Source organism: Amblyomma americanum, chromosome 2 (assembly GCF_052857255.1).
Source record: "Amblyomma americanum isolate KBUSLIRL-KWMA chromosome 2, ASM5285725v1, whole genome shotgun sequence".
NCBI classification, from domain to species: domain Eukaryota; kingdom Metazoa; phylum Arthropoda; class Arachnida; order Ixodida; family Ixodidae; genus Amblyomma; species Amblyomma americanum.
Window position 1 is genome coordinate 189,509,997 of NC_135498.1, and position 25,095 is coordinate 189,535,091.

Here is a 25,095-nt window from a genome sequence, read left to right on the forward strand (position 1 = left end):
GTGCTTGGATAGAGCAGAACACACACTTCGTCAGAGTTGGGTTAAAACTTGCCCTCGCACTTCTTGGTGCAATTTCGTGTTGAATTAGAGAGAATGGGGCGAAGTGCCTATTCGGTAGAATATGACTTCTTTTATGAGCTTGATTTGTTCACTTTAAGGAAAAACAGCGTGAAAAAGGATGCAGGAGGAATATTAAGAAGCACACAACAAAGGCGCTGCGTCCTTGTTCATGCGTCCTTGTTCGCGCTGTGTTTATTGCTTTAAAATGAACGTCACCCAACTAGCCTAGCTTGCTACCCTACTGCTTCATTTGTTTCGCTCTTTTTGATTGTAGGCTCCTCACGGCTTGTTTTGGCTGTGCTTTTGTTTGTGCGCTTATTACTGCAAAACTATGAATGGTTTCTTTCCTGTGTTGTTACTTTTTTTTTTCAGGTGTTGATGTGATGTGTTTTGCCTATTAATGTCCAAATGCCAGAAGAGCAAGTTGCTTCCAGACTGTGACTCGTCGTTTCGTAAAGTTGTCAAGCGCAGCTTTTACTCCGAGACCCCACCGTCATTATTACTGCGAGGACAAAATAAAATTGTATTGAATAGAGCTGTACCATTGTCGTCAGTGGGCGTCCCTGTCTTTCCGACATCGTGAAGCCAGGGCTGTTCATTTGGAAATATAGTTCTGCGGTATCCTAGAGTGAGCGCGTGTGCAACCTAGAACCAATGCAGCATATTGCTCTTGATCTCGCTACGCTCTAAGCAACGCTCTAGCGAAAGTTCTTTCACTGTAGCGGCTGTTCAAGCGCGGAGCAATGAAGCCTCCCGTCATCTGTATGTCGCGGGCGGCTTCTGTGCTTACGTCACCTGGGGCACGCAAAGTAGCTGGGCGCATATTTCATCGCAACATTGCTGAGCTCTTGTTTGAGCAGTGCCCTGTGCTTTTGTACCGGAGCGGCTTCGAGCTGCGTAAAATTGATAACCGGGGTCAGAGCAGGAGCGAGCGCGAAAGGCGTTTATGGCCTCGTTCACTAAACGACTGGCACGTTCCACGCGATCGTACGCGGCGAGCACAGCGGCGGCGGCGTCATTCGCGGCACCTTCTCTTTCAAGACGTCGCGGAAGATGTTTTCCGTGCAATAAAAGCGCCTGCTGTGGGGGCATGTTTGCACCGCGCACGCCCCGTCGGAAATCTACCGCCTTGCGCGGCACATTCTCCGTTCAGCTGCAGCGCAAGAATACCGAGTACGAACGCGTCTCCGGCGGGGCAGCGCTACCGAAGGCGTCGGTGAGGAAACTTCTCGTACTTTGCCTCGGCAGTGCAGCCCACCTTTTGCTTTGTCTCCGGAAACAATGGATCACGAGGAAGACATTCCGAGTAACGTCCACCCCACTGCTATTGTACCACTACGAAGGGACCATGGAAAATCTGTCTTGAACCGGCGAACGCACAGCGGACTGCTCAGAAGCTTGGGAGGTCTCTCTCATGCCTAAACTAACGAAGTGACCTGGTTTGCTGCCAGTTGAATAGCCCATGGCGCGGAAGTTTGTCTCAACCCGTGCAAGTTTAAAAGATAGATGCTACACGGAAATGATTACGTGGTACGCCGTCTTTGAAATTGGCGCAGTCAGAACGCGTTCTGGGTCTCCAGAAGAATCACATATTGTTTGCAGCGCTGCCGCCGATACGAAATGAGGAGACCCAGTGAACTGAGAGCCTCCAATAGTGTTGCTCATATTTCAGGTCGTGTTTCACCGCATGGACGTTAACGCTGCTGCCTTCGCGCCTTAGTTTTCTGTCATCATCTATCCTGTATAACCGGTAGAAGGGGTGGAGAAGCATAACAAAACACGAAAAGAAACATTACATTGGAGCACGAACATCAGAACACGAAGCATAAGTTCTACAGGCAGAAAAAGGGAAAGACGGTATGTTTTCAGTCGTGCTTCAGTAGCCCCTAAAAACAAGACGTCTTCGGCCGCCGCGGTGGCTGAGTGGTTATGCCGCTCGGCTGCTGACCCGAAAGACGCGGGTTCGATCCCAGCCGCGGCGGTCGAATTTCGATGCAGGCGAAATTCTAGAGGCCCGTGTGCTGTGCGATGTCAGTGCACGTTAAAGAACCCCAGGTGGTCTAAATTTTGCGGAGCCCTTCACTACGGCGTCTCTCATAGCCTGAGTCGCTTTGGGACGTTAAACCTCCATAAACCAAACCAAGACGTCTTCGTTCGATAATGCCTTCTACCTTTAAGCATCAACCGTTTGAAATCTCGAAACGCCTCCTGTGGTTAGGCGCTCGTTAGACTCTATTCTCTGCCTTCGATAGCGACAGTCTGAACGGCCCCTTTTTGCAGAGAATCAGGCGGTGCCCGTTGTTATGACCGATAAATCCCGATAGTTCGAAAAGGTGGCTATGTCATGCATTAATTAACAAATTTTGAAAGTGATTAAAACATTAGAAAACTGGTGATTACAAGCTCGCAACATGACTAAAACGACAGTAGTAGATGTAAGTGTACAATATAAGTCAATTGCGCCAAAAATTAAAATTTGGGCAGATATTCAGGAATCGAACCCGTGACGCTTCGGCTGAGAGTCAGAAATGCTTATTATAGGCGACGCTGGCACTTTTTTTTAAACTTGACATTAATTACATAAATTATGTTCTATTTACATGAACGCGACCAGCCGCCCCTGTTGCTCAGTGGTTATGGCGCTCGGCTGCAGACCCAAAAGATGAGGGTTCGATCCCGGCTGCGGCGGTCCTATTTCGATGGAGGCTAAATGCTAGAGGCCTGTCTACTGCGCGATGTCAGTGCATGATAGAGAGCACCAGGTGGTCGAACTTTCCGGAGCCCTTCACTACAGCGTCCGGCGTAGCCTGAGTCGCTTTGAGAGGTTAAACCCCCATAAACAAAACTAAGCCAAAATTTACATGAACTGTTTACAAAGGTTTTAAGAAACGCTACAAAATACATCTAAAAAAGACTGAGCAACCGAGCACTAGATAGGAGGTAAGGCTGAGCTCGTCACCAAGAGCAAGAGAAAATGCCAATTTGGTTGAAAGTCGGTCTCTTGATACACTTCCCTAAGATGACCAGTCATTTCGCAGAAGTGAGATTTAGTCGATACAACTGATTCACAGTACCGGTTCATCATTCTAGTGTTCCTTAAGCTGTGCAGTCCAATTAGAAGGAAACATATCAGGAGGTTCATCGACAGACTGCACTGCGATGAGGTATCGTATGGTATGAGAAGGCAAATAAATCATCTTTTCAAGATCCATTTCAAGATATCCTAGAACAGAGTTGCGTCCATGCAATTGATGAAACAATGTTCTACTGTGTAAGGAAAATCACAGAGGAGGCAGTTCACAGATGGCACAAAATTGCCCCTTTTCCAAAGCCAAGTCTTCTTGGGCAGTGTTTCCGTATGTAGCTTTTGGAAGACAGTCGCTGAAAGTAACATTCTCACGCGCGTGTTTTGACATCATGTCTTGGCAATCGAAATAGCATTTAGGCACGTTCGCACGCACGTTCGACAGCTTGTTTAAAGCAGGGCTTCATATGTACGTTGCATCGTCTTTCGAATAATATGGAAACAATGCTCGTCTCTGCGACGGCAACAGGAGCCTGGACCCATCAACAATATCGCGTCATACCCTCGAAGGCGGTGCTTATAGTATGTGCTCATCGAATTTTGCGCTTGCTACGACCCCATCTTCCAACGGGAGGGCAGAAAGCATTGCCCTATTATTGAGCAAACAGCCTTCCCCATCTTTTTTTTCCTTACAACTAGGAGGTGAGAGCACAACTTCTAAAGTACTGCAGTAATTAAAAATAAAAACCGCCGCTAGGAAAGACTTGCCGCGAAGTTCCTTCAAAATCGCGAGTCGAAGAACCACAGTTCTGACGTCGCCAGCACGATTTGCTGCCCGGCTGATTTGTGCATGCGCACGAAATGTGCCTCACAGCGAGTGGGTGAGGGAAAGGAATGTAGGCCACATCGAGGCATGCAGTGCCACGGTACAGGCGGTCTCCGCGCTCAGGGCAGAGAGCACTTGCGTGCGCAAAGCGCGGTCGACCCTTCGATAACTTCCGTGCACCACCAGGCGCATAAATCACGATATAAACAGGTGCATCCCGACTCTCGTGGGGTGTTTCCAAGCGCACTCGAGCGAAACCAGAAGCTTGAAAGCAATGTGTACAGAAATCTTGGGTACTATTCATGTAAGGCAGCAAGTAGTTGAGTGATAGTTCGTCTGATTTCAATCGTCTTTAAATGACGTGTAGTACCAGTTGAACACAGCGCCGCGGTGGCCGCGGCTATGCCCATACGTCACCCCATCGCACATTTGGCGCTTCCCCGCATGAGCACGGGAAATGGTGTTACTGGCTTCTTGCTGCGTTCGTCGTAGTTGTGGCTGCGACAACTCTATACATCGTGGTGGCGGCTGCCACAACTTGCCGCTCGGGCATGAGTTGCTAGGCCACAGCGGTGGTCGCTGCGCCCGATCGTACCGCGGCCCCGCCCGCGGCGCCGGTACCTTTCCACCGGTGCTGCTGGCCGGATCGCGCTCGGTTCCCAGAAGAAGCGCTTGTTAATGATAGTCTTGTGGGGGCGCGCCGGTGCGTCGGCCTCACCGGTGACGACGATTGTGGCGTCGCGATTCGCAGGTCGACGCAGCCGCCGCCGCTGTCAGTCGACGAGAGCGCGCCAGCAGCCTAGCGCGCGTGCCTGGCTTCCTGCCTTCGGCGGCCGAGATGATGGCTTCGACCGAGCCTCCTGCTCCCGGCGCCCATAGCCACCTCGGGGCGACGCTGCACGGCGCCGATGTGGCCGTCGTGGTGGTCTACCTGGCCTCCGTCCTGGGCGTCGGACTGTGGGTGAGTGGGAAATGGCCACTAGGCGTCCGGTTTGACTATCGGTGCCCACGGTGAAGGCATCATGACCATGCGAGCGCGAGGGTACGCTATTTCCTGGGCTGTCGGTTATGAGTAACCGAGAAGATAATTAAGCGAGAAAAGCGTGAAAATCCTGCGCTTCCACTCACCTGATGTCTTTCGGGACAGCAGCTCGAAATTATTGCTTCATGGTCATTTCATGCTGCAGTAAGTTGTTTGCTGCCAGTAAACGCAATTTACCTTCGGTCGAAGTTAGGTTGGCGCGGCTCAGTCTAGGATACGGACTTCAACCAGATTTGCCTGTGAGCTCAGCTTGAATGGAGATTATTTTGATCGAAAGCAAACATCTCGCCAGGAGTAAGACATGACAGCAACTACACTATCACCCCTTTTATCAAGTTTAACGTCTTTTTTATTCGTTTCAACTTGCGTCCTCGGTGGGAAGATGCAGCTACAGTGTACTATAGCTAGTGTGATACCAAACTTTATTTGTTTTCAAGTGCGTCTTCTGCTTTCTTGTGCCAGTTACCGAAGCATTAACAAAACTATCAACAAACCTACGAAAATAGTTAAGTACACCACACACAGCGATGGTAATTTTGATTGACCGATGTGGGGCTCTATTCGTTTGTTTACTTTTTCACCACTAAAATAACGCGTTACAATGACGAGTCGAATTATCATCCGCAAAAATTTAATCAAATTGAATTGACCTGCTTATAAAACGTATACAAATAGATCCCAGACAGCGATTCATTCTTTATCTAAATCTGGCGTAAAAAAAACTTTGAATGTGCTCAGAGAGACCGCATCCACTTTGTCCATCATTATGCGACTGGTATGTTCAGCTTTCTTACCACAAATTCTCGAAGTCAGTTTCATAGTCCATAGAACTCGGTGCTGGCAGTGCGCGCTATATATGTTGGTAAAAACATTGCTTTGTGAACACTACATATGGTAGAAAACCACTGGCGACATCCAAGCCAAAACACTAATGTTTTCGCGAAGAGGCACGCGTAATACGTACGCATAGAAATGCGTTTACGGTTTCAAAGGGGCTGTTAGGACAACGCCATCCAGTTTTTGTCCTCTTTATAAAAGATTCTGTGGGTCTTTCTGGTTATGACAATGTCTGTCTGGCTGGAAGGGTTGCATTTGTTGGAGAAAACTGTATGCGAAATTATCCTACCACTGCATTTAAACTCGTGATGTAAACACCGAAAATGACTCTGTGACCACTGTTTGGGATCCGCGTGCCAAACTGTTTTTACGTACTCTCACAGTTTTCTTACGGTGATGCGACACCTGTATTTCACCTTTTAACCTTTTCTACCTCATAAAGCTTTACTTTTTCGTGAGTGTAGTTTGTTTTTAATTAAAATACGCTAATCTATCAACACAGCTAGGTCAAGTTTGGTTTGTCCTAAGTGTCCCTATAATTGCGATTTGATATTCTTCACAGACGCCAGCAAATGGCTGTACGCCTGAATGAATGAATGAGTTATTTCCGTAACATTGGCAGTTTCGTGGTGGAAGTGAAGAAAAATGTTGGAAGTGGCAACTTGACTTGTCCTCAATCTGTCTCCTGGCAGTAGCAGCAATACAGATAAACAGGAATGTCATAGGTATAACTTATGTGAAAAAGAAAGAAAATCAAACAGTGTACGTGCTCCTAAAACAAGCAGTTGAGCCGACAGACCGAAGAAATAGCAAAGAAGGTGTTCTAATACACATTAAAAAAAAAAACTGGAAGATAAAACATGCTTTGTAGAGATTAAGACTGAGAGGAGCCAAATACATTAGTAAACTCTGGTTGGAACAAGAACTAACGTTGTCGAGGAAGAGGCTATTTAATAATTGAGGCAGAATATGAGAAACCACTTGTTTAGCATAGTTTGTAAGGAGGTGCGGTACAGTCCCATATTCTGGAAACCATGTAAACACCATGTGTTTCTTCTCGCGTTGGCCATAGAAGTAACGAAATTTTTGTTATTTCTTCATTCGTTAGCGTAGGACAGTAATAATCGAAAATTAGAGGTCTGGAACCTTTGGTAACTCTAGGTCCTTAATCCCGAAATCATCGTAGGAGATAGCTACGAATTTTTATAATGACGTCTGCTTCTGAAAGAAAACATTCTCGGGATGTGCTGCGTATGACGACATCTGGCGGGCTCCCTGGCGGAGCATGTTTGTTTTTCGTCGGTTGGTCAGGGTTAGTCCGCTTCGTATTGGTTTCAGCAGCTTTTGCTCGGGTTCGATGTCCGGCTTAAAAACCACCTCCGGAATTCCTGTCCTGACTATCACCGCTTGCTAGTGATGCCCACAATGTTATCTCTTTCAGTGCTGGTGGCGTCCTTTCCGCTCTTTTTGTTGCTCTTACGGAATCTGTGTAGTTTTTTTTATCACTGTCGCCGGGACAACGCGGTGTACATTAGCTACACGCCTGCACCTTATGAACACTAAGCGCGATCAAGCAAACATGCCTGCGCGTTTTCACCTTGGACTCGGGCTTGGTAACCCGGCCGATATTCTGCCATCGCTTGTCGTGGGTCGGCTTGCATCGCTGCGAACTCAGCTGCAGTTTCCGCTCCCCCACTGCTGTCGCCGCCTATACATGTCAAGAGGTTCAAGAGATCTGTTTATGTAAGCGTATGCGTCAAATTCCACCGCGAAAGGGGCTCTGGAAATAGCTGTAGCAGAGACTGCGTTTTCGTAAAAATAAAATGTACCTTACTCGAGCTCAACAACACTTGTGGTGTCACCCGCACAAAGCGCCCCAGGCGGGGAGAGAAGCGTCCTCGCCGGTGCGCCTCTCGATGGCTATCTGCGAACTGTGAAACTTGAAAGTGTGTGTTTCAAGGCATGCCATGTAAACATGCAAGGGTTTTCGCGATAAGAAGGTCGTGACCTAAGCGTGACCACGAAGCAGCTGACGTCATAATTTCTGCTAGAAGAGGCTTCACCTTTTCGGTGGTTGGGGTGCATATACCTTATTGGGGCGTTATGTGTCGTCAGTGGATGCCTTTCCGCCCGGAGAGTAGGAAATGGCGTCGTCTTTCCGGATGCCATAAACGCATCGGCTGGAAAGTGCTGACTTTGAGAGATAGCCTACGCCGCGCTTACGCGATGGGCGTCCACACTGCGCCTTCTGTCTTGCTTAGCGTAGTACTACAGGTGTTGCGACGCGTAGAAAACCTCTGTACTGACGACTGCAGAGCTCTAAACATGCACTGACGAGATTTTAGAGGACTTACCTACGCTAAGAGTTCACGACCTCCACTCATGGAGCTGCACAAACCATCCGAGGAATTAGTTTAGCTCTGGCTGTGTTGGCCTGGCAAAAAGACAAATATTTTGCAAGCTGAGCCCGCATGGCAAACCTGCATACTAAGCAGTTAAAACCACACTAAGAACTGGAGCAGGACAAAGGCATGTTCGTTCTTGCGAAGAGCTACGTTGGAGGTTTTCTTTGGGGAAAACGGCGTTGACATTCAATCTCAGCCAACTTGCCCAACTTTTTGCTCTTCTAGATTTTGACATAGCCAAGCACTATTTCGCTTCTGAAGGGTTCAAGGTTCAGTTACTGACGAACGGTAATGTCGGGCCAGGTGAAGCGAAAGAACTGTGAGCAGGTCGGAAGCTGGGCGCCCCGATATTTTATCTGAAAAGAATAAGAGGAGAAATGATTGGTTGGTTGATTTGGGTCTAACGTCCCAAAGCGACTCAGGCTATGAGGGACGCCGTAGTGAAGAGCTCTGGAAGTTTCGGCCACCTGGGGTTCTTTAACGTGCAGTGACATCGCTCAGTGCACGGGCCTCTAGAATTTCGCCTCCATCGAAATTCGACCGCCACGGCCGGGATCGAACCCGCATCTTTCGGGCCAGTAGCCGAGCGCCGTAACCACTCGGCCACCGCGGCGGCTCAAAAGGAGGAAGGGGGTGTGGGGGATTGTTTGGCGCAAGTGCAGCTCCATTTGACATGTTTTGTGCCAGGATGGCTACCTAAGACATGACAATGGAAAATTTTCGGCCGGTTGTTAGCGTAACATACTATTAACTTGTAATGATGTGAAGGTGCTGTTCCTTGTGGCCGTGTCAGGTCAGCGGTACAAATAGGAAGAAGGGGTTAAGGTGAATATCTGAGCCCCTATTCGTGGTGTGTTCGGTGGGTGGCGCATTCTTTGTGAGTGTTTTACTCCTGAAAAATATGCTGACGGTATCTCGGCGACTGATTTTATCGAGAGAGAGAATGGGTCCTTTCGTCTCCTGCTGTGCTTTGACGTCCGAAGGCGTGTTCGAGGAATGCGTAAAGATTGAAGAGAGCTACCTTGTAAGATACAGGGTCATACTTTATATAAATATATGCTTTGGCATGGGCCGTTAGAAAACTTTTGGAGTGCGCTTTCTCTATCTGAACGAATAGTAACCAAGATGTTGCTTGAAAATGAATACAGCAAGGCTTTGTGCTTCTGTGGGTCTAAATAACAGCACAGACAGTGCGATTACGTACTCTCACATTTGATTGTACTATTATCACGGTGGAGGTGGCTTTAACGAAGTCGGCGTGGGGCATATCATCGGATAGGACGCCTTCTCAACGCACACATAATACCAGAAATATGCAGAGATACATCCTTTGTAGAAATATTCTTGAAGTTGGAGAGGCCCATGTGGGCTTTATGCGGGCTGCAGAAGGCGGTACATATATTGTTACAAGAACGTCAGCCTGGTGAATAAGGACAGCTTTGTCGCATTCATTTCTGCGTCTTTGAGCAGCACGATATTAAGTAGACGAAGCTAAAATCCACGCGTATGAAGCAGTTCTCCATAGCCCAACCCCGCCACCTAAGGGGCTCTAAAGTTTCCATGAGGGTGTCGCACTTCACGAAAACGCAGCTACACTGGTTGCGAATCAGTTGCGTCTCGCTGGCCTCAGACACCCGAGGTCGCTGCTCAGCGCTCGCTGCTTGGAGAGAATGCCCCGGGCTGACCTTGGGGAGGTGACACCTTTGGCCACTGGCCGCGACCGCCGGCCTTTCTCAAAGGCGTCATTCCCTCTGCCCTGTGGCCACGGACTTCAACTGCTTTGTAAACAGGAATGCGGCGCAACCACCCCGCGCTGTCACTCACCGATACCCACGAAGTGCGATTTGCTCGTGTTTTTGCTTCACCGAAGCTTGCTCTATCCTCGTGAGACACTGCCCGCATTATATTGCACATTCAGTTTTAGTCGTTTAAAGAAAAAAAAACAAAAGCTGTCCAGTGTGTGTTCCTACACTGTTAACAAAAAACACCCAAATGGCAGTAAATGGCTTGTCCTGTAGCGCACACACAAAAGGAGGTTTCATTAACTCCATACAAATGGAGTATTTTGTTTACTCCGTTTAAAAGGAAAGCATTTTACATTACAATGTAATTGAACACTCCAGGGATGTTTGGAGCACGGGCCAACAGCCAGAAAAAGGCTTGACTAAGGCCCGTACGCCAGTACAAGGCAAACAATGTGCAGCTACATTCTGCAGTTAACAATAAGGAATGAAAAATGGGTGCGATAGGAGAGCAGACACAAGTCAAACATGAGCAGACATGAAAATAAAGCGCACTGTAATAAATTATTTGTTCAGCATGGTGAAGCACACACATGTTTACCCATACGTACAACATCATCCGAAGACATCAGCAATGAAGAACACAGCAAAAAAAAGTAATATGCGCAAAAAGTTTTAAAATCTAAAACACGGTGACATTTCCGTCCTAAACATATTAATTTGGCAGGCTCTTCAATGAAATGGACTCAAATATGTATTACTGTCCCTCGCCATATCATTGAGCAATGTTGGCAGTCTAAATTTTAACATTTGCCTTCCATATCCCGTACCGTATTTGCTCAGTTTCCATTCTTCTGGGTTGCGCATTGAGTAGATAGGCGTGTATTTTTCAAGTTTGCCAGTAGTTTCAAGGTGTTATTCCCTTTGGTTCTTTCTGATATGTATTGCTTAGAAAGTCTATAGTCATACATAGATTCTACGCTGTGAATATGTACCTCCTTGTACGTCTCCTGAAAAGTTTGCGGATGGCATGTTTTTGTAGCAAATGAAGCTCATGCTCATGAATATTGTCTTTCATAGAAGGTTCCCCAAACAACTTCGCCGTAGTTGAGTGATGTCGAGAATAAACAGTTGTAAAGGATAACATTAACTGCTCTTGGAAACTTGAAACAACGTCGGCGCATGATACCTATAGCTTTCGGAAGTTTTTTGATGACGTCATTTTTGTACGCATCCCTGGACAAATTTTCAGAAAGAACAACACCAAGAGAGTAAGGAGGGGTACAAGGGAGTAAAGTTTTTACTACCCGGAGAAATGGAGCCCAAAAATGGCGTCCGGTTTATTTATCCGCATTCCGGCTCACTCCTACAGCAGGGCCAGCGGCGGAAACGGGCATTGGTTGCAGGGGCCGCCAGCGACCCAACTTTGGAAACTGCGCTTCCAAAGTGTGACCCCGCGCCCCGCGTTCATTCACTGTCTGTAAGCCCAGCGACGGCGTCGGCGGCAGGAGTCTTCTGCTTGTCGTCTTTTACGAGCTTGTTTGGTTGGCTATGACGGTAGAAAAAGGGATTTAACATTAGAATCAATAGTTCAAAAACTGAAAAGGTGTTGCGGTGTAGTTTTCTCGGCTATGCACCTTGCTATCTTTGACTAAAAACCAGAGCAGAATAAGTTGGAGATGAAAATATCCCCGAAGGTATTTTGGTATGGCAGTGTTTTCTTTTATATTCACTTCTTTACAGCTTGCTTTTTCAATAGGATGGAGGAAAAATGTAGCCTCATCAGATGAATCAAGAGCTCAGCGTTGAAATTGAGTCCTATCACAGTTCTATGTTTATGCAACGCATTATAATCTGCTGCAACACACCGCGAGAGCCACATTCAAAAAAGCTCTTAGAATTATGCCTAAGCTGGGACTCCAACAGAGCGGCGACACTAACAAGGGAAGGTCAGGTATTCTTAGAGCGCTGGCGGCTTCACAAGAGCAGTTCAATTACGTAGAGTACTGTAGCGGAAAACGGCGACAAGCCGATATCTAGTACCACTGCAGGCGCCCGTGAAGGAGCAGAAGTGAGCAGAGATCAGCGAAGATGGTATCTAAGGGTCGTCACTCACCGCAATTATCAGACGACTGACCAGAAGCAGACGAGACGCTAGATGTTCGGGCGGATGGCTCGAAATGGTGTTTTTTTACTCCATTGGGGACATGCGGTGCCTCAAGCCAAAAAAAAACTCCATTTAAAAATGAGAGCTATAAGGAGAAGAATCCTCCTTTATTCCCCGTTATTTAGTGCAGGGAGTAAAATAGGTAATTTCACACATTTTTACGCCATAACTCTAAATTTATGGAGTAAGTGTTTCCGCATATGAAGTTCAAGGAGTGGCACCAAGCATTAAAACGCCCATTTGGGTTGGCTGTTGTCTACATTGTATGCAAAACACAGCGTACCCGCTGTCTTCCCAAGTAGTTACCTCTGCAAACATGATGTAGCAATATGGTTGCTTTCAGCTGCCTTCCAAGTTAGCTGCCTTTTCTAAACAGGCTCCTCGCTTTCACTTCCAGAATAGCTTTCATCTTCCTTGCTCTTCAGCCTGACATTACTTGTAAACCAGCGCAGCGGCTCGAAGCCAAACACAAAGGGACAAAACACAGCGCTGATTTACAAGAACTATGTCTGACCAACTCACCCACCAGTTCTTGTTGTACACTAAGAGCACGTTATTTGTTCCGAATTGAAACTGTGCCTCGAAGTCACACCACAATAGATTGAACCTTTAAATACCTGCGATTGCTTTCGAGAAAATTCCTCATTAGGTGATGTTTAGATGTTATCACTGAGTGCTATAGTTTAGAGATGTTGAGTACTTAAACGAATTAAACAGTAATGAATGCGAAATATTACTGCTTGCTCAAGACAAGCACTAAGAACACGTTATTTGTCTTGAATTGAAACTGTGCCTCGAATTCACGTCGCAACAGACTGAACCTTAATATACCTGCCATTGTGCAGATTGTGTAGGATTACGGAGTGGTCAGGCAAAGCATGCCAGTGAATTTATGCTGCAACGAGATGAAATACATTTTCCATTTCCTAGTACAATGCATTGCACTGGCTAGCGGGGCAGTTCAGAAATATTCTTTTTTTTTCAGTGAATCAACCCCCCGCAACTTTATATTCATGACTGCACTGCCATGCTTCGGCGCTGCGAGTCATATCATCGTTCGTCAGGTTTTACGTAGAATCCAAGCTTGATGCACTCGTATCTGAGGTGAATGCAATCCGAAGTGCAGAGTGCTTTCGCGTCTGTTTTGCGCGCAGTTTTCTGGAACGCAATGGCAGTTATTCAAAGGTACAGTGTATTCCGACGTGACTTCGAGGTACTGTTCAAATTAAAAGCGAAACAAGGATGATTTTGAGATCAGCGCCAGCTTCAGCCGTCTAGTTCGGTGCTCGGCCTGAGTTACACGTGCGCCGCTCAGAGTCGACCCCGGCAGGTTGGCTGCGTGCCTCCGCTGGCTGCTATTTCGCTGCCGGCGGTCGGCAACAGCTGCGGCCCTGATCACTTCCAACGCACGCCTGTGTCGGCTGTAATGCTATCCGGCAGCGAAGCGAGCTCCGGTGCGTAGCTAACAGTGTCACCGGGAATCCGAGATATCGAAAAAAGGAGCTCTACTGCGCCGGTGAAGTGTATCGAGGCCTCTTCGGGTAGCAGCGCTTTACTGTACTGCGTGAAGGTTTCAATTCGTCAGCTGGCCAAGTGTGATGAAGACGCGCCGCTGCGCTGCAGAAGGAGTCATGACGACTCAGCGGAGTGGAGTGGAACAGAAAAATTGTATTTTGCGAAGCAACGCGGGCTTCGGAACGCCTTTATATGTTTGAAGTTCATTCTCTATTTCGTTATTATGCACTGCTTTTTAATGTCCTTTAATACCTACGCTGTCATGCTGCAGTTGTCAACCATATCATCGATACTGGTTCTCATCCACCACTTCGACTTTGACCACATCGCGTGCCAGCAAAGGAGCGTTGCGTCAAGTACACGGCATGTTAAAGCCCTAGATTATGCAGCCCCCGAACAACCCGATATCCTCCGTGGTGGTGCTGGTTTACAATAAAGGTAGCTCCTTCAAATTTTGCGTATATTCGTGACTCCTGAACACAGTGACCAAAAAGGCGTCTATTCTTTGCTACGCGTAGATGTTACCCTAGATTGTTTACGACGCGCTAAATTTTTTCGCCACTCAATCGGCGTTGCGTATATAGGCAAATCCTTATAGCCGAATGCGACCATTAAAAACTAGGTTTCGTCTCGTATGACGGTTTATGTGAATCTAACGTGATGCCGTCTGGGCTTTGTGATGCTCCCGCAACATTCGGGCGAATTATGGATAACACCTTGCTTGGACTGCGATGGAAGCTGCGTCTGTGCTATCTAAAAGACATCACCGTGTTCTCGATCGACTACTTCACCCGTTTAGCCAGCCTGCGCCAAGTATTTACCTGCCTCACCAGCGCAGGCCTGGAATTAAATCAGAAGAGATTTCACTTCGGCGTTCGCCCCGCTAACATTTTCGGACGGCATACTCCGAGATCCGGCAAACATCCGCACGGAAGTCCACTTTTGGAAGCCGTCTAACATCAAAGAACTGCGGTATTTCGTCGGCCCATGTCCGTATTTTCTGCGATTTATCTGGAATTTTGCTAACATAATACGACCTTTGACGCGGCTTCTTTAAGGTCGTTGCTTGTCGTCGTAGGCTTTTCACAGTGATGACAATTTCTTTAAGCTTCGTCGGCTCCTTGCTCCCCCCCCTCCCTCCGCATGCTTCGTCATTACGACCATTGCGCTCCATCAGAGGTACGCACAGATTCTATCGGCGTGGGCATTGGCGCTTTGCTTGCCCTACGAAAGCTTGGATTCTACGAATGCGTTGTCTCCTATGGAAGCCCCATGATGTCCACAGCCGAGATCAATTACTCCGTCTCCGAAAAAGAGTGTTTTTCTACATCGTGGGCATTAGCCAAATTTTCTCCATTACTCTATGGCCCCCCATTTCACGCATTTACCGAACACCACTGTTTATGCTGGCTACCATCCTTGAAGGATCCACCGGGTGACTTCTGCGGTTGGGCCCTGCGCCTCTAGGAGTACAACATTGGACTCGTCTACAACTCTGGACGCAAGCACTCTGATTCTGACGCCCTCTCGCGGTCTTCCCGGCACTCTCTAGTTTGACGCCGTGCCGTCATCGCAAGCCTTCCCAAACACGACTATGGAACAATGCCAAGACAGGTGGATTACTTGTGCCCCATATGTCCGGCTGCACCACGCGAGCACCCTGCCGCTCACTTCGGCATCAAGTCCGCTACTATTCCTTAGTAGATGCCAATCTTTAACTTCGTCATTACATGTCCGCCAGTCGAAAACGGCTGCTTTTCATTCCTCGCAACTTAAGCGCTGACGTCTGCGCGTCTTCTCATTGCGATCCCCAGACTGCTCCTGCGTATATTTTCAAAATGAACACGCGATTTTTCAGCCTGTACTACTGGCATGTAATGTAAGTACAGCTTTGAACGTGGTACATTCGTTGATGCCTTCCAACAAGGCAAGAGTTGGGTTAGTTGGTGCTTCATAGTGCAGATATCGCTGATACACATGGCGTTCTGTTCCCGTTCTGTGCATATGTTTCTGTGTATGTATATCAGTTAGCGCGATATCTCCACTAAGTTCATGCCAGCACAGTACACCAAGCACAGTAGACTATCCTCAGACAAATGGGCTCACCTAAGGGTTCAACTGGACGCCCAATGACTTGCTCTCATTGCATATCAGTCCCGACTGCTCTTAACTGGGACTCCGCACTTTCATTCATCACATACGCCTACAATACCACCATCCAGTACGCGCCTGAATGTTCTAATTTAAGGACGAGCACTTACCAGCCTGCTTGAAAGAAATACTCCCTACCATTCCGATGCATCAGACTGCACACCAGGCACTGAAATTGCCAAGTATGCTGAGAAATGCTGCGAGCTCACTCGCTTCCAAACGTCCGGTGATAAAAATCGAGAAGTGTGCCACGATTCTTGTCAACCCTTTTCACTATACGTACCGGCTCACTTGTTTGCCTCTGGAGCCCTTGAGGCATTCTTGGCCTGTTGTCCGAATTCCTCGCAAAAGATCATGTACCTTACCGTATAGTTTCTCAAACCTTCATGGGTGAATTATGTCGTCGAACGCTTGACACAATCCTCTTATATCCGCTTTCGTAACCGTGAAATGGTTCACGAGAGCTACCTTAAGCCCTACCATGCGCCCGCAATGTAGACCGCGCCTTGAGTCGCCACAATGGTTCCGTCTTCCCCGCTGGGCATTGCTACGACGAGGATTTTTGTACGCTGCAGCGGCAATACTACCCTTGAGCGCGAGCTGCTGGTTGGGTTTGGAACGACAGGTGACAGTCACAAATGCTGTTTAGTGCTTGGTGTGTAGTGAGATGGAGAAGTAGGCGCGAGGATGGTTCAGCAGGATACCGGCAAGCTATCTGAGGAGACGAAAGATCTGATTAAGAAACGCCAAATCTTGAGGGCGTCTAACCCTACAGACGAAATAGAACTGGCAGTTATTAAATAAGTTAACGAAATTTAATAAATCGAAGTTAATAAATGAGTGCAAGGTAGCTGACATAAGGAGGTTTAATATGGAGAGAATCGAGCATGCTCTAAAGAAGGGAGGTAGTCTTAAAGTGGAGAAAAGGAAGCTGTACAAGCATAGGTACAAACCAGATGCATGCGTTAAGAGACCAGGAGGACAATATCATTAGCAATATGGATCAGATAGTTAAAGCCGCCGAAGAGTGCTGCAAAAATCTTTGCAGTGGCCAAAGTAATCGAGAGAGGTAGTAGCGCACAGCAATACGTCATGTCGCCAGTAAAAAAAAAGAGGAAGTAAAGAAAGAATTAAGAGCAATGCAAAGGGGAAAATCAGCTGGGGAGGGTCAGGTAACAGCAAATCTGTTGAAAAACGGAGGGGACATCGTGTTGGAAGAGCTAGCCACTCTGTATACGCAATGCCTTATGACCTCGACCGTACCAGAAGCTTGGAAGAACGCAAATATTATCTTAATTCATAAGGAAGGAGACGCAAGGACTCTAAAGGTAACAGACCGATCAGCTTACTGTCCGTTGCCTACAAGGCATCTACTTGGTAATCGTTAACAGAGTCAGGGCAACCTTAGACTTTAATCAACCTTAAGATCAGGCAGGTTTTAGTAAAGGATATTCCACAATAGATCATATTCACACTGTCGATCAGGTGATATAGAAATGCACAGAATATAACCTACCCCTATATATAGCTTTCGTTGATTACGAGAAAACACTGGACTCAGCGGAAACCTCAGCGGTCATAGAGGCATGCGAAATCAGGGTGTAGAAGCGCCTTATCTCAAAATACTGGAAAATATATGTAGCAACTGCACAGCTACCATCCTCGATCTGGTACTCACCACATCGCCTGATTTTTTCCAGCCCATATCATACTTGCCAGGGTTAAGTGATCACCTACTCCTTCATTTTGCTTCGACCTGCGCAGTTCCCCATCAACGTAACCACAGTAAATATATCCATGATTACAAAAAATGCTGATTTTGATGCTATTAACCTTGAACTGTCTGTTTTTCTAGACCATTACTTGCTAAGCTTTCATGATCGCTGCGTGAATGCTAACTGGAGCCTGTTTAAAGAAAAAGTTGCTGCGCTCACTGAAAAATATGTTCCACGCTTAGTCATCACCTCTAACCGTCAATCACCATGGTTCACTAAATCGTTAAAACGGCTCTGTAATAAGAAAAAAACGCATGTTCCGCTCTGCAAAACTAACCGGTTCCCAAGAACGTTGGACTGCTTATCAGGCCGCGGCCCTTGAATATAAAAGTGCACTGAAGGATGCCAAAGATTTGTTTTTCAACGACACATTACCTTTCCTTTTGATAAATAACCCTAGGCAATTTTGGGGCGTAGTTAACAAAAAAGACAATTCAATCATCAGCCTTAAAGACTCCAGTGACCAACTAATTCATCCTAATGAATGTGCAAATGTTCTAAACAGTGTATTCGTTTCAGCTTTTTCCAAAAATCAGTGTTCGGTAACCCCTGCATATAATAGCGCTGACTTTATACCGATGAATTCTATTGTCTTTGATCCTGCTGGAGTGAAAAAAATAGTCGAAAACAAAGGTTTCTTCATCATGTGGTGTTGATAACATTAGTTCTAAGTTCTTGATTAAAACCAAAGTATACAGCGCAATAATACTCTCTAACCTATTTCAGCAATCTCTTGAAACAGCATGCATACCTGATGACTGGAAGGTTGGGAAGGTGATTCCCTTGCATAAATCTGGTGATCAACATTCCCCGCATAATTATCGACCCATCTCACTTACCAGCATTCCGTGTAAAATCATGGAGCATGTTATTTACTCTCACCTTGCATCGTTCCTTGAATCTAATGCCTTTTTTGCGGACAGTCAACATGGATTTCGGAAGTGGTTTTCTTGCGAAAAACAGCTTTTAACCTTCACACATGATCTAAACTCATTCCTCGACAGGGGTTCCGTTGTCGACTGCATATTCCTCGATTTCTCAAAGGCGTTTGACAAGGTCTCTCATCAACTGCTATTTTTTTTAAACTTAGTAAACTTAACCTCGACCCTAACGTTCTTAGGTGGCTGCATTCGTTTCTCACTAATCGTTCACAATTTGTCACCGCTAATAATGTTTCTTCCTTCCCTTCTCCAGTTGGATCTGGAGTACCACAAGGCTCTGTTCTAGGGCCTCTGCTTTTTCTTATATATATCAATGACTTACCTGACAATCTATGTTCAACAATAAATCTTTTTGCTGATGACTGCGTCATATACCGCGAAATTAACAGTGACTCTGATATAGCTCTTCTTCAATCGGATATTGATCATGCTCTTGAATGGACTAACAAATGGAACATGGAACTAAACATAAAAAAGTGCAAGTACATGCGGGTTTCTCGTCGTAACACCACATTGCCTTCATATCGTCTTAATAATTGCAGCCTTGAGTCTGTGCCTTTTACAAATATTTAGGTGTCTTCATTTCCCATAATCTTTCTTGGAAAGTACACATACACTATGTAAGCAATAACGCTAACCGCATGCTGGGCTACATACGCCGTAACTTTAATCTTTCTTCTAGCTCCGTAAAACTGCTTCTCTACAAGTCGTTGGTTCGTAGTAAACTAGAATATGCTGCATCTATCTGGGACCCCTATCAAGAGACACTAATATACCAACTCGAATCTATACAGAACGGTGCGGCCCGTTTCATTCTCTCGAATTATCACCGTAACTCTAGTGTCAGTGCCATGAAATCAAGCTTATCACTCCCACTACTGTCGCAACGTAGAAATATATCCCGCCTTTGTCTATTCCATAAGATTTTCTACGATAACCCCATCCTTAAGAGAAAATTTATAACGCCACCTTGCTACGTTTCAGCTCGGATCGATCATCGTCATAAAGTTGGTATTCTTTCATGCCAAACAAACCACTTTTACAACTCATTCACCCCAGCACATCGGCACAATGGAATCACCTTCCCCGATCGGTCGTCGAAATAAGTGACCATTCTGTGTTTAAATCGGCTTTAACTAACTTGATGGTAACATAGTACATGTAATTCTTGCGCCCTGCCGTTTATTCTTTTCAGCTTATGTGGTAGTTAAAACAGACCTGGTCTGCGTGGTATGCTTGTTTGCGTGGTATGCTTACTTTTATGCTTACTTTTATTCTTTGCTCATAATTTCGTGTTAAATGACTGTTAATTCGTTTGATTGTATTTGCTGTAACCTACTGATTTGCGCGAGCCATATTCTTGTTCACATTTTTGTGTTACTTGTGACTGCTGTTCCTTTGTTATTTTGTCTATTGTACCCCACTCCCCTCTGTAATGCCCTCGTGCCCTGAGGGTACTGAAATAAATAAATAAATAAATAAATAAAGTCAGAATTAAAAAAACAATAAGGAAGGGCGTCCGGAAAGGCGACAGGATCTCGAAATGTTATCACCGCCTGTTTACACGAGGTATTCTGAGGCTTGAATTGGGAACAGTTGGGGATAAGAGTTAATGGAGAATACATAAATAATCTGCGATTCCCTGATGATATTGCCTTGCAAAGTCACCCAGGAGGTGAAATGCAAATCATGATCAATAAGTTAGACAGACAGCGAGGTGCTGGAAGTGGTAACGCAATACGTATAATTACGACAGGTAGTTACCGCTCATCCGTATAATAAGAGCAAATAACTCGAATAAGAATAGTGTAGAGCGCATATGGCAGGTTCTCTGAGATCATTAACGGCAGTTTACCGATGTCCCTCAAGAGAAATGAGTAAAGCCGCTGTATCTCGCCGATATTCACCTATGGGGCAGAAGCGTCGAGACTAATGAAAAGGGTTCAGATTAAGTTAAGGACAACGCAGCGAACTACGGAAATAGTGAAAGACTTTATTGTCCAGCAGAAGATGGCGACCTCATCCTGCCCTCCGGCTCTCCCCCTCGGTTGAGAGATGAGGGCCAGAAGTAATTGGGGTGGACAGGGTCGCCGCGTCAGATGCTGGCCTGGATTTGCCGAATCCCGGCGGCGTCTTCAGCCTGTCGGACGGCGAGGAGCTGGTGCCCAGGGTACGGGCTACGCAACAAGGTCTCCCAGGCGTCTGAACTATCTATTTCATTCGCCCTGCCTAGGGATTGTGTGCGCTCCCAAACAATATGGCTGAGGGTCTTTCCCGCTCCACATTTCCTACATTTGTCATCGTCAATATAAGGGACAATATGTTTCATTAATATTGGGTGCGGCTAGACGCCTGTTTGGAGGCGTCTCCACGCCATCGCTTGCTGATTACTATTGCTGATTGCTGATTACAGAAGGTTAGGTGGGAGGATGAGATTAAGAAGTTTGAAGGCATAGGGTGGGCGTAGCTGGAAAAGGACAGGGTTAATTGGTGGCACATGGGAGAGGCCCTTGCCCTGCAGTGGGTGTAGTCAGGCTGATGATGATAATGGTGATGATGATGTGTAGTGCCAGTTAATCCAATTGCACCTTAACTTTCTCAAAATCTGCTCGCCTGGTGTTGCGCGATGCTAGCACCATTGAGAAGGCCTCTGCCTACTACCTGCCCACCTTTGTCCTACACCTTTCTCAATTCTGCATCCACCGCCAACAATCACTTCCACCCAGCTTCACCATCCAGATATTTCCGCCGACGACCAACCAACCCCTTTTACCTTAACGATGCATTACCCTAAAACCATCATTCACCCACCTCTGCCGTCCATAAGTCAATATCCACCACCCAACCACTCAATTCCACCTCCCAAGCATCGCCTCCCACAAAAAATCGACGCTGCATTAGAACGTAAATGCGACGGTGAAGTACAATTTAGAGCATCAGCGAAAAGGGGATCATTGTCGTATCCGATTGTTCCGCCCATTACTGCTAATACATATTCTCGTATCGCCTTGTGTGATTGCCTGTAGATTTTTATTTTTTATTACCAGACCGAGTTTATTCGTAACAAAAATTGGCTACGCGCAGTTTCATTCTGCCTAACGTAAATGATCGAAAAGTGGGCAGAGGAGGAGACAAAAGAAAACAGTTTAGACATAGGGTACTGTGTCGCGGTTAGCCGAGCTTTGCTGGGCTTGCGTGTGGGCTGCCTTTTAAAAAAATATCGTGCATTTAGTAAAGCGGAACCAGCATCGTATCCCACTCCGAACTACCGCCGCTCTGCTTGCAAGTTGGAGGCAAATATAAGATTGGTTTCAAGAAAGGTCGCCACTAATTTTTAAATATAATGTCTTTGAGGTATAAAAGTGGCTTTTGCGGCATAGTGAAACCAATGCTAACGGACAACAGAGGACAGGTCAATATCACGAACCAGTCAAAGTTATAATAGTTTACTATTTAAATTTTCAAGTTCGGTGCCTGGTATCAATCAGCTCTGTAACCAGTCGTTAGTAAGAGCCGTATCTGTTTTTAAAATTTTGAAAACGTGATTACTCTAGGCGCAGGGATCAATAAACTTCAACCATCTCGCAATAAAAGACGGCAAAAACAAGCTAATTTTTTTCGGCAGTTTCGCCTAAGATGTTCTGCAATGTTGCGCATCAAAATAGAAATAAGGCATGCTAACTGCGTCGTCCTGTCAAGCTGTCGTTTTCCTTGGCGCCATTTTTTTACAGCATGAACATTCACTAACTCGCCCAACTTTCAGCTTTACTTTGCATGCTAACGAAAAGGCTAGGCAACTAATATCCTGTAGTTAACTTTTAACTATTACTGTTAGTCTCTGTATTTATCGAGGGCCTTGTTGCCCATCATAATATCCATGTCAGTTTTTAAATTTAGAAAACGCAGTTACTCTCAAGGTTGTGGCCCAACAAATTTTGGCTGCAACGCGTCAGAATACATGCGTTTTCGAGAAGCTTGTAGACAAATAAACGCGTCTCCGGTGCACGTAACTCTTCCAAGTGGCCAAAATTTGTTGGTCCACAGCGCCGAGGACGTGTGCGCTTTCGAAATTATAAAAACTGATATGGATATTACTTATGGTGGACTACATGCCTCTCAGTAAATAAGGAGACTAAAAGTAATAGCTAAAATGTTAACTATTCGGTATTAAGTAACCAGTCTACTAGTTAGCGCGTGTTACTTGTATACTGATGCACCGCTGACATTACTAGGCCAAAAAGGGCGGTCTTTTAAGCGAAAATAGTAATTAAAAATATTCAAACCATCTTCCATGAAACACCCGGTACAACTAACATTGCGCCGCATGCAGTCGATAATGATAACAGTGCTTAATAAAAGACATTGTGGGAAGTTATTCATTACAACTCTAAATACCGCAATACACTTTAATGTCTTCAGCTAGTGTTCACTTCATTCATTATTCCGATCAATATCTTAGTTTTTGGGCCATCCTTCTCGACTTTGTGCCTGTGGACCTGAAGTTGGAATTGAATTCAAATCAGTCGGATGCATTTTGCCTCAAGTGTCCTTTAAAATAGATTTTTGACCGTGGCTTCAGAGCAGGCCTGCGATTCTATGCGGAAATAACTAAGCAGCTGACGCAAGGAACTGTTGCTGTTCGGGCTACTCATGTGACGTCTGTACTCATCTCTGTTGAAGCCACTTCGCCGTAATGTTGCTTCAAGGAGACGGAAAGCTGTTGGCACAGCGCCGTCAATAGCGATGCGATATGGCAAATACACGAGGTCTATTACGTGAGAAGCGCCCATTCATGAGGCAAAAAAATTACGCCCAACGCTCTTGTACCGCAGTTCCATGGAGCAGCGACGTACCGCCAGCCGCAGCGCTCCCACCTCCACGTATAGCGCCACTCGACACATCCGCAACTCAAACGCAACCCTATGTTGAATGCATCGTGGAGCTGTTTCTCACCTTCACTACTCAATGGAAGTGGGTGGTGAATTTCATACGCTGCAAAGTGTGGCTCTCACTTTCCTCGGCCATTTCACTGCAGTCGAATGCATCCGGCAAATGATCAATGCACTCTTCGGTCGGGACTCGGAAACCCCGTTGCGTTGCACGTACATGTGTCCATTAACCTCCCCTAATAGCGCTGTCTTGATGACACTGATGACGTGCGATGTAGTCGAAATTTTCAGGCCCTGATCACGCCTAAACCTTCAGGTTGTCAGAATGTGTTTTAGCCTTCCGCTGTTATACGTTTCGCTGCTATACACGAAAGTTAATTTAAACCACACTAGCATAGGCAGTGTGGATGGCAATAATTTGGAAATATGGACGCCTGCACCCGGTTGGAATGAAATTAAGTCTACAACATATCGCACCGCGTGAGCACAGCATTCAGGCTTTCCTGATACTTGGTGGTTCGTGTGATACTACTCTGCTCACACTAAACTTTTTTGATAAAAATAAGAAAAAAGAAATACAGCCGAGCTTTACGGCCTTGAACAACGACCAAAAAATTATCCTAAGGAGCTAAGACGAAACTGAGTTACTACAATGACTTGGTTTCTTTTGACTGGACTAAGACCCTTATTTTATTAATGGGTGCTGTCTGCATCGAAACATATCCAGTTTTTTTTATATCGACAATCTAACTCGTACAGGCTGCCAGGTAACCCCTTTTAGGCGCACATGTGTCAGCAGAGTGGCTTTTGCGGCTACTCTAATTGTGCCATTTTGGCGACCTGAACAAATCTTGTAACGTGCTTACACGTCCGTTTTCAAATTGAACCTCAACGAGCGCCGCAGTGGATGGATGCCACTTAGTGCGCCGATATCATTTACAGTACGCGTGATAGCAGCCTCAAGTTCTCTGGCAGCTCTGGCTTTCTTGAGCGGCCTTTCTAATTACTGTGGTGAGCTTAAGGCCCCTGGCTGTATCCCTTTCAGGCGTCATTTATTATTTCGATTCAAAACCAAAAATTTTTGGACCTACATTATACATCAATGCCTCAAGAATGACTATTCCTTAGTTTTCTAACAAAATACGGCAACGGTTAATTACTTTTGAACGCTTGTAGGAAATTTACTAGTAAGCGTTATAATGGTTAGACAAACCATTATTAAAATACCTGAACTTGTGAATTTAAGTCTGTAGAGCTCGTGAAATCTTTTTATTTGTCGAAGATTCACATGGCACTACAATTTCAGAAAAAAAAGAGACACAAGTTCTAGAGGAAAAATACGTCTGCAAGAAAATGGCGAAGGACGTGCTGACAAGCTAGCTGTTTTAGAGAATCATTACTTGCAGCTTTCGCTGGGTCGCATAAAAACCATAATTATCATCATCATCACCATGAGCCTGACTGCGCCCATTGCAAGGTAAAGGCCGCTCCCATTTCTCTCTAATTAACCCTGTCCTTCGCCAGCTGCGCCCACTCTATGCCCGCAAGCTACTTAATCTCATCTTCCCCCTAACCTTCTGCCGCCCCCTGCTATGCTTACTTTCTCTTGGAATCCACTCCGTTACCCTTGAAGACCAGCGGTTATCTTGCCTTCGCGTCACATGCCTTCCCCAGGCCCATTTCTTCCTCTTGATTTCGACTAGGATGTCATTAAGCCTTG

At 46.0% G+C, this 25,095-nt stretch overlaps 1 protein-coding gene across 4 annotated transcripts in view; it reads left to right on the forward strand.

Moving 5' to 3' along the window:
* Nucleotides 1-25,095, forward strand: part of LOC144122098 (sodium/mannose cotransporter SLC5A10-like) — a 177,120-nt gene that overhangs the window by 79,370 nt on the left and 72,655 nt on the right. For 3 of the 4 annotated variants that reach the window (XM_077655623.1, XM_077655621.1, XM_077655624.1), the window contains exon 2: nucleotides 4,663-4,872. In XM_077655623.1, coding sequence (XP_077511749.1) covers nucleotides 4,750-4,872 — 123 coding nt within the window. In that variant the 5' untranslated portion in view covers nucleotides 4,663-4,749. Of the gene's footprint in view, nucleotides 1-1,206; nucleotides 1,277-4,662; nucleotides 4,873-25,095 lie in introns of those variants that run through there. The other variant, XM_077655622.1, reaches the window with a different exon arrangement.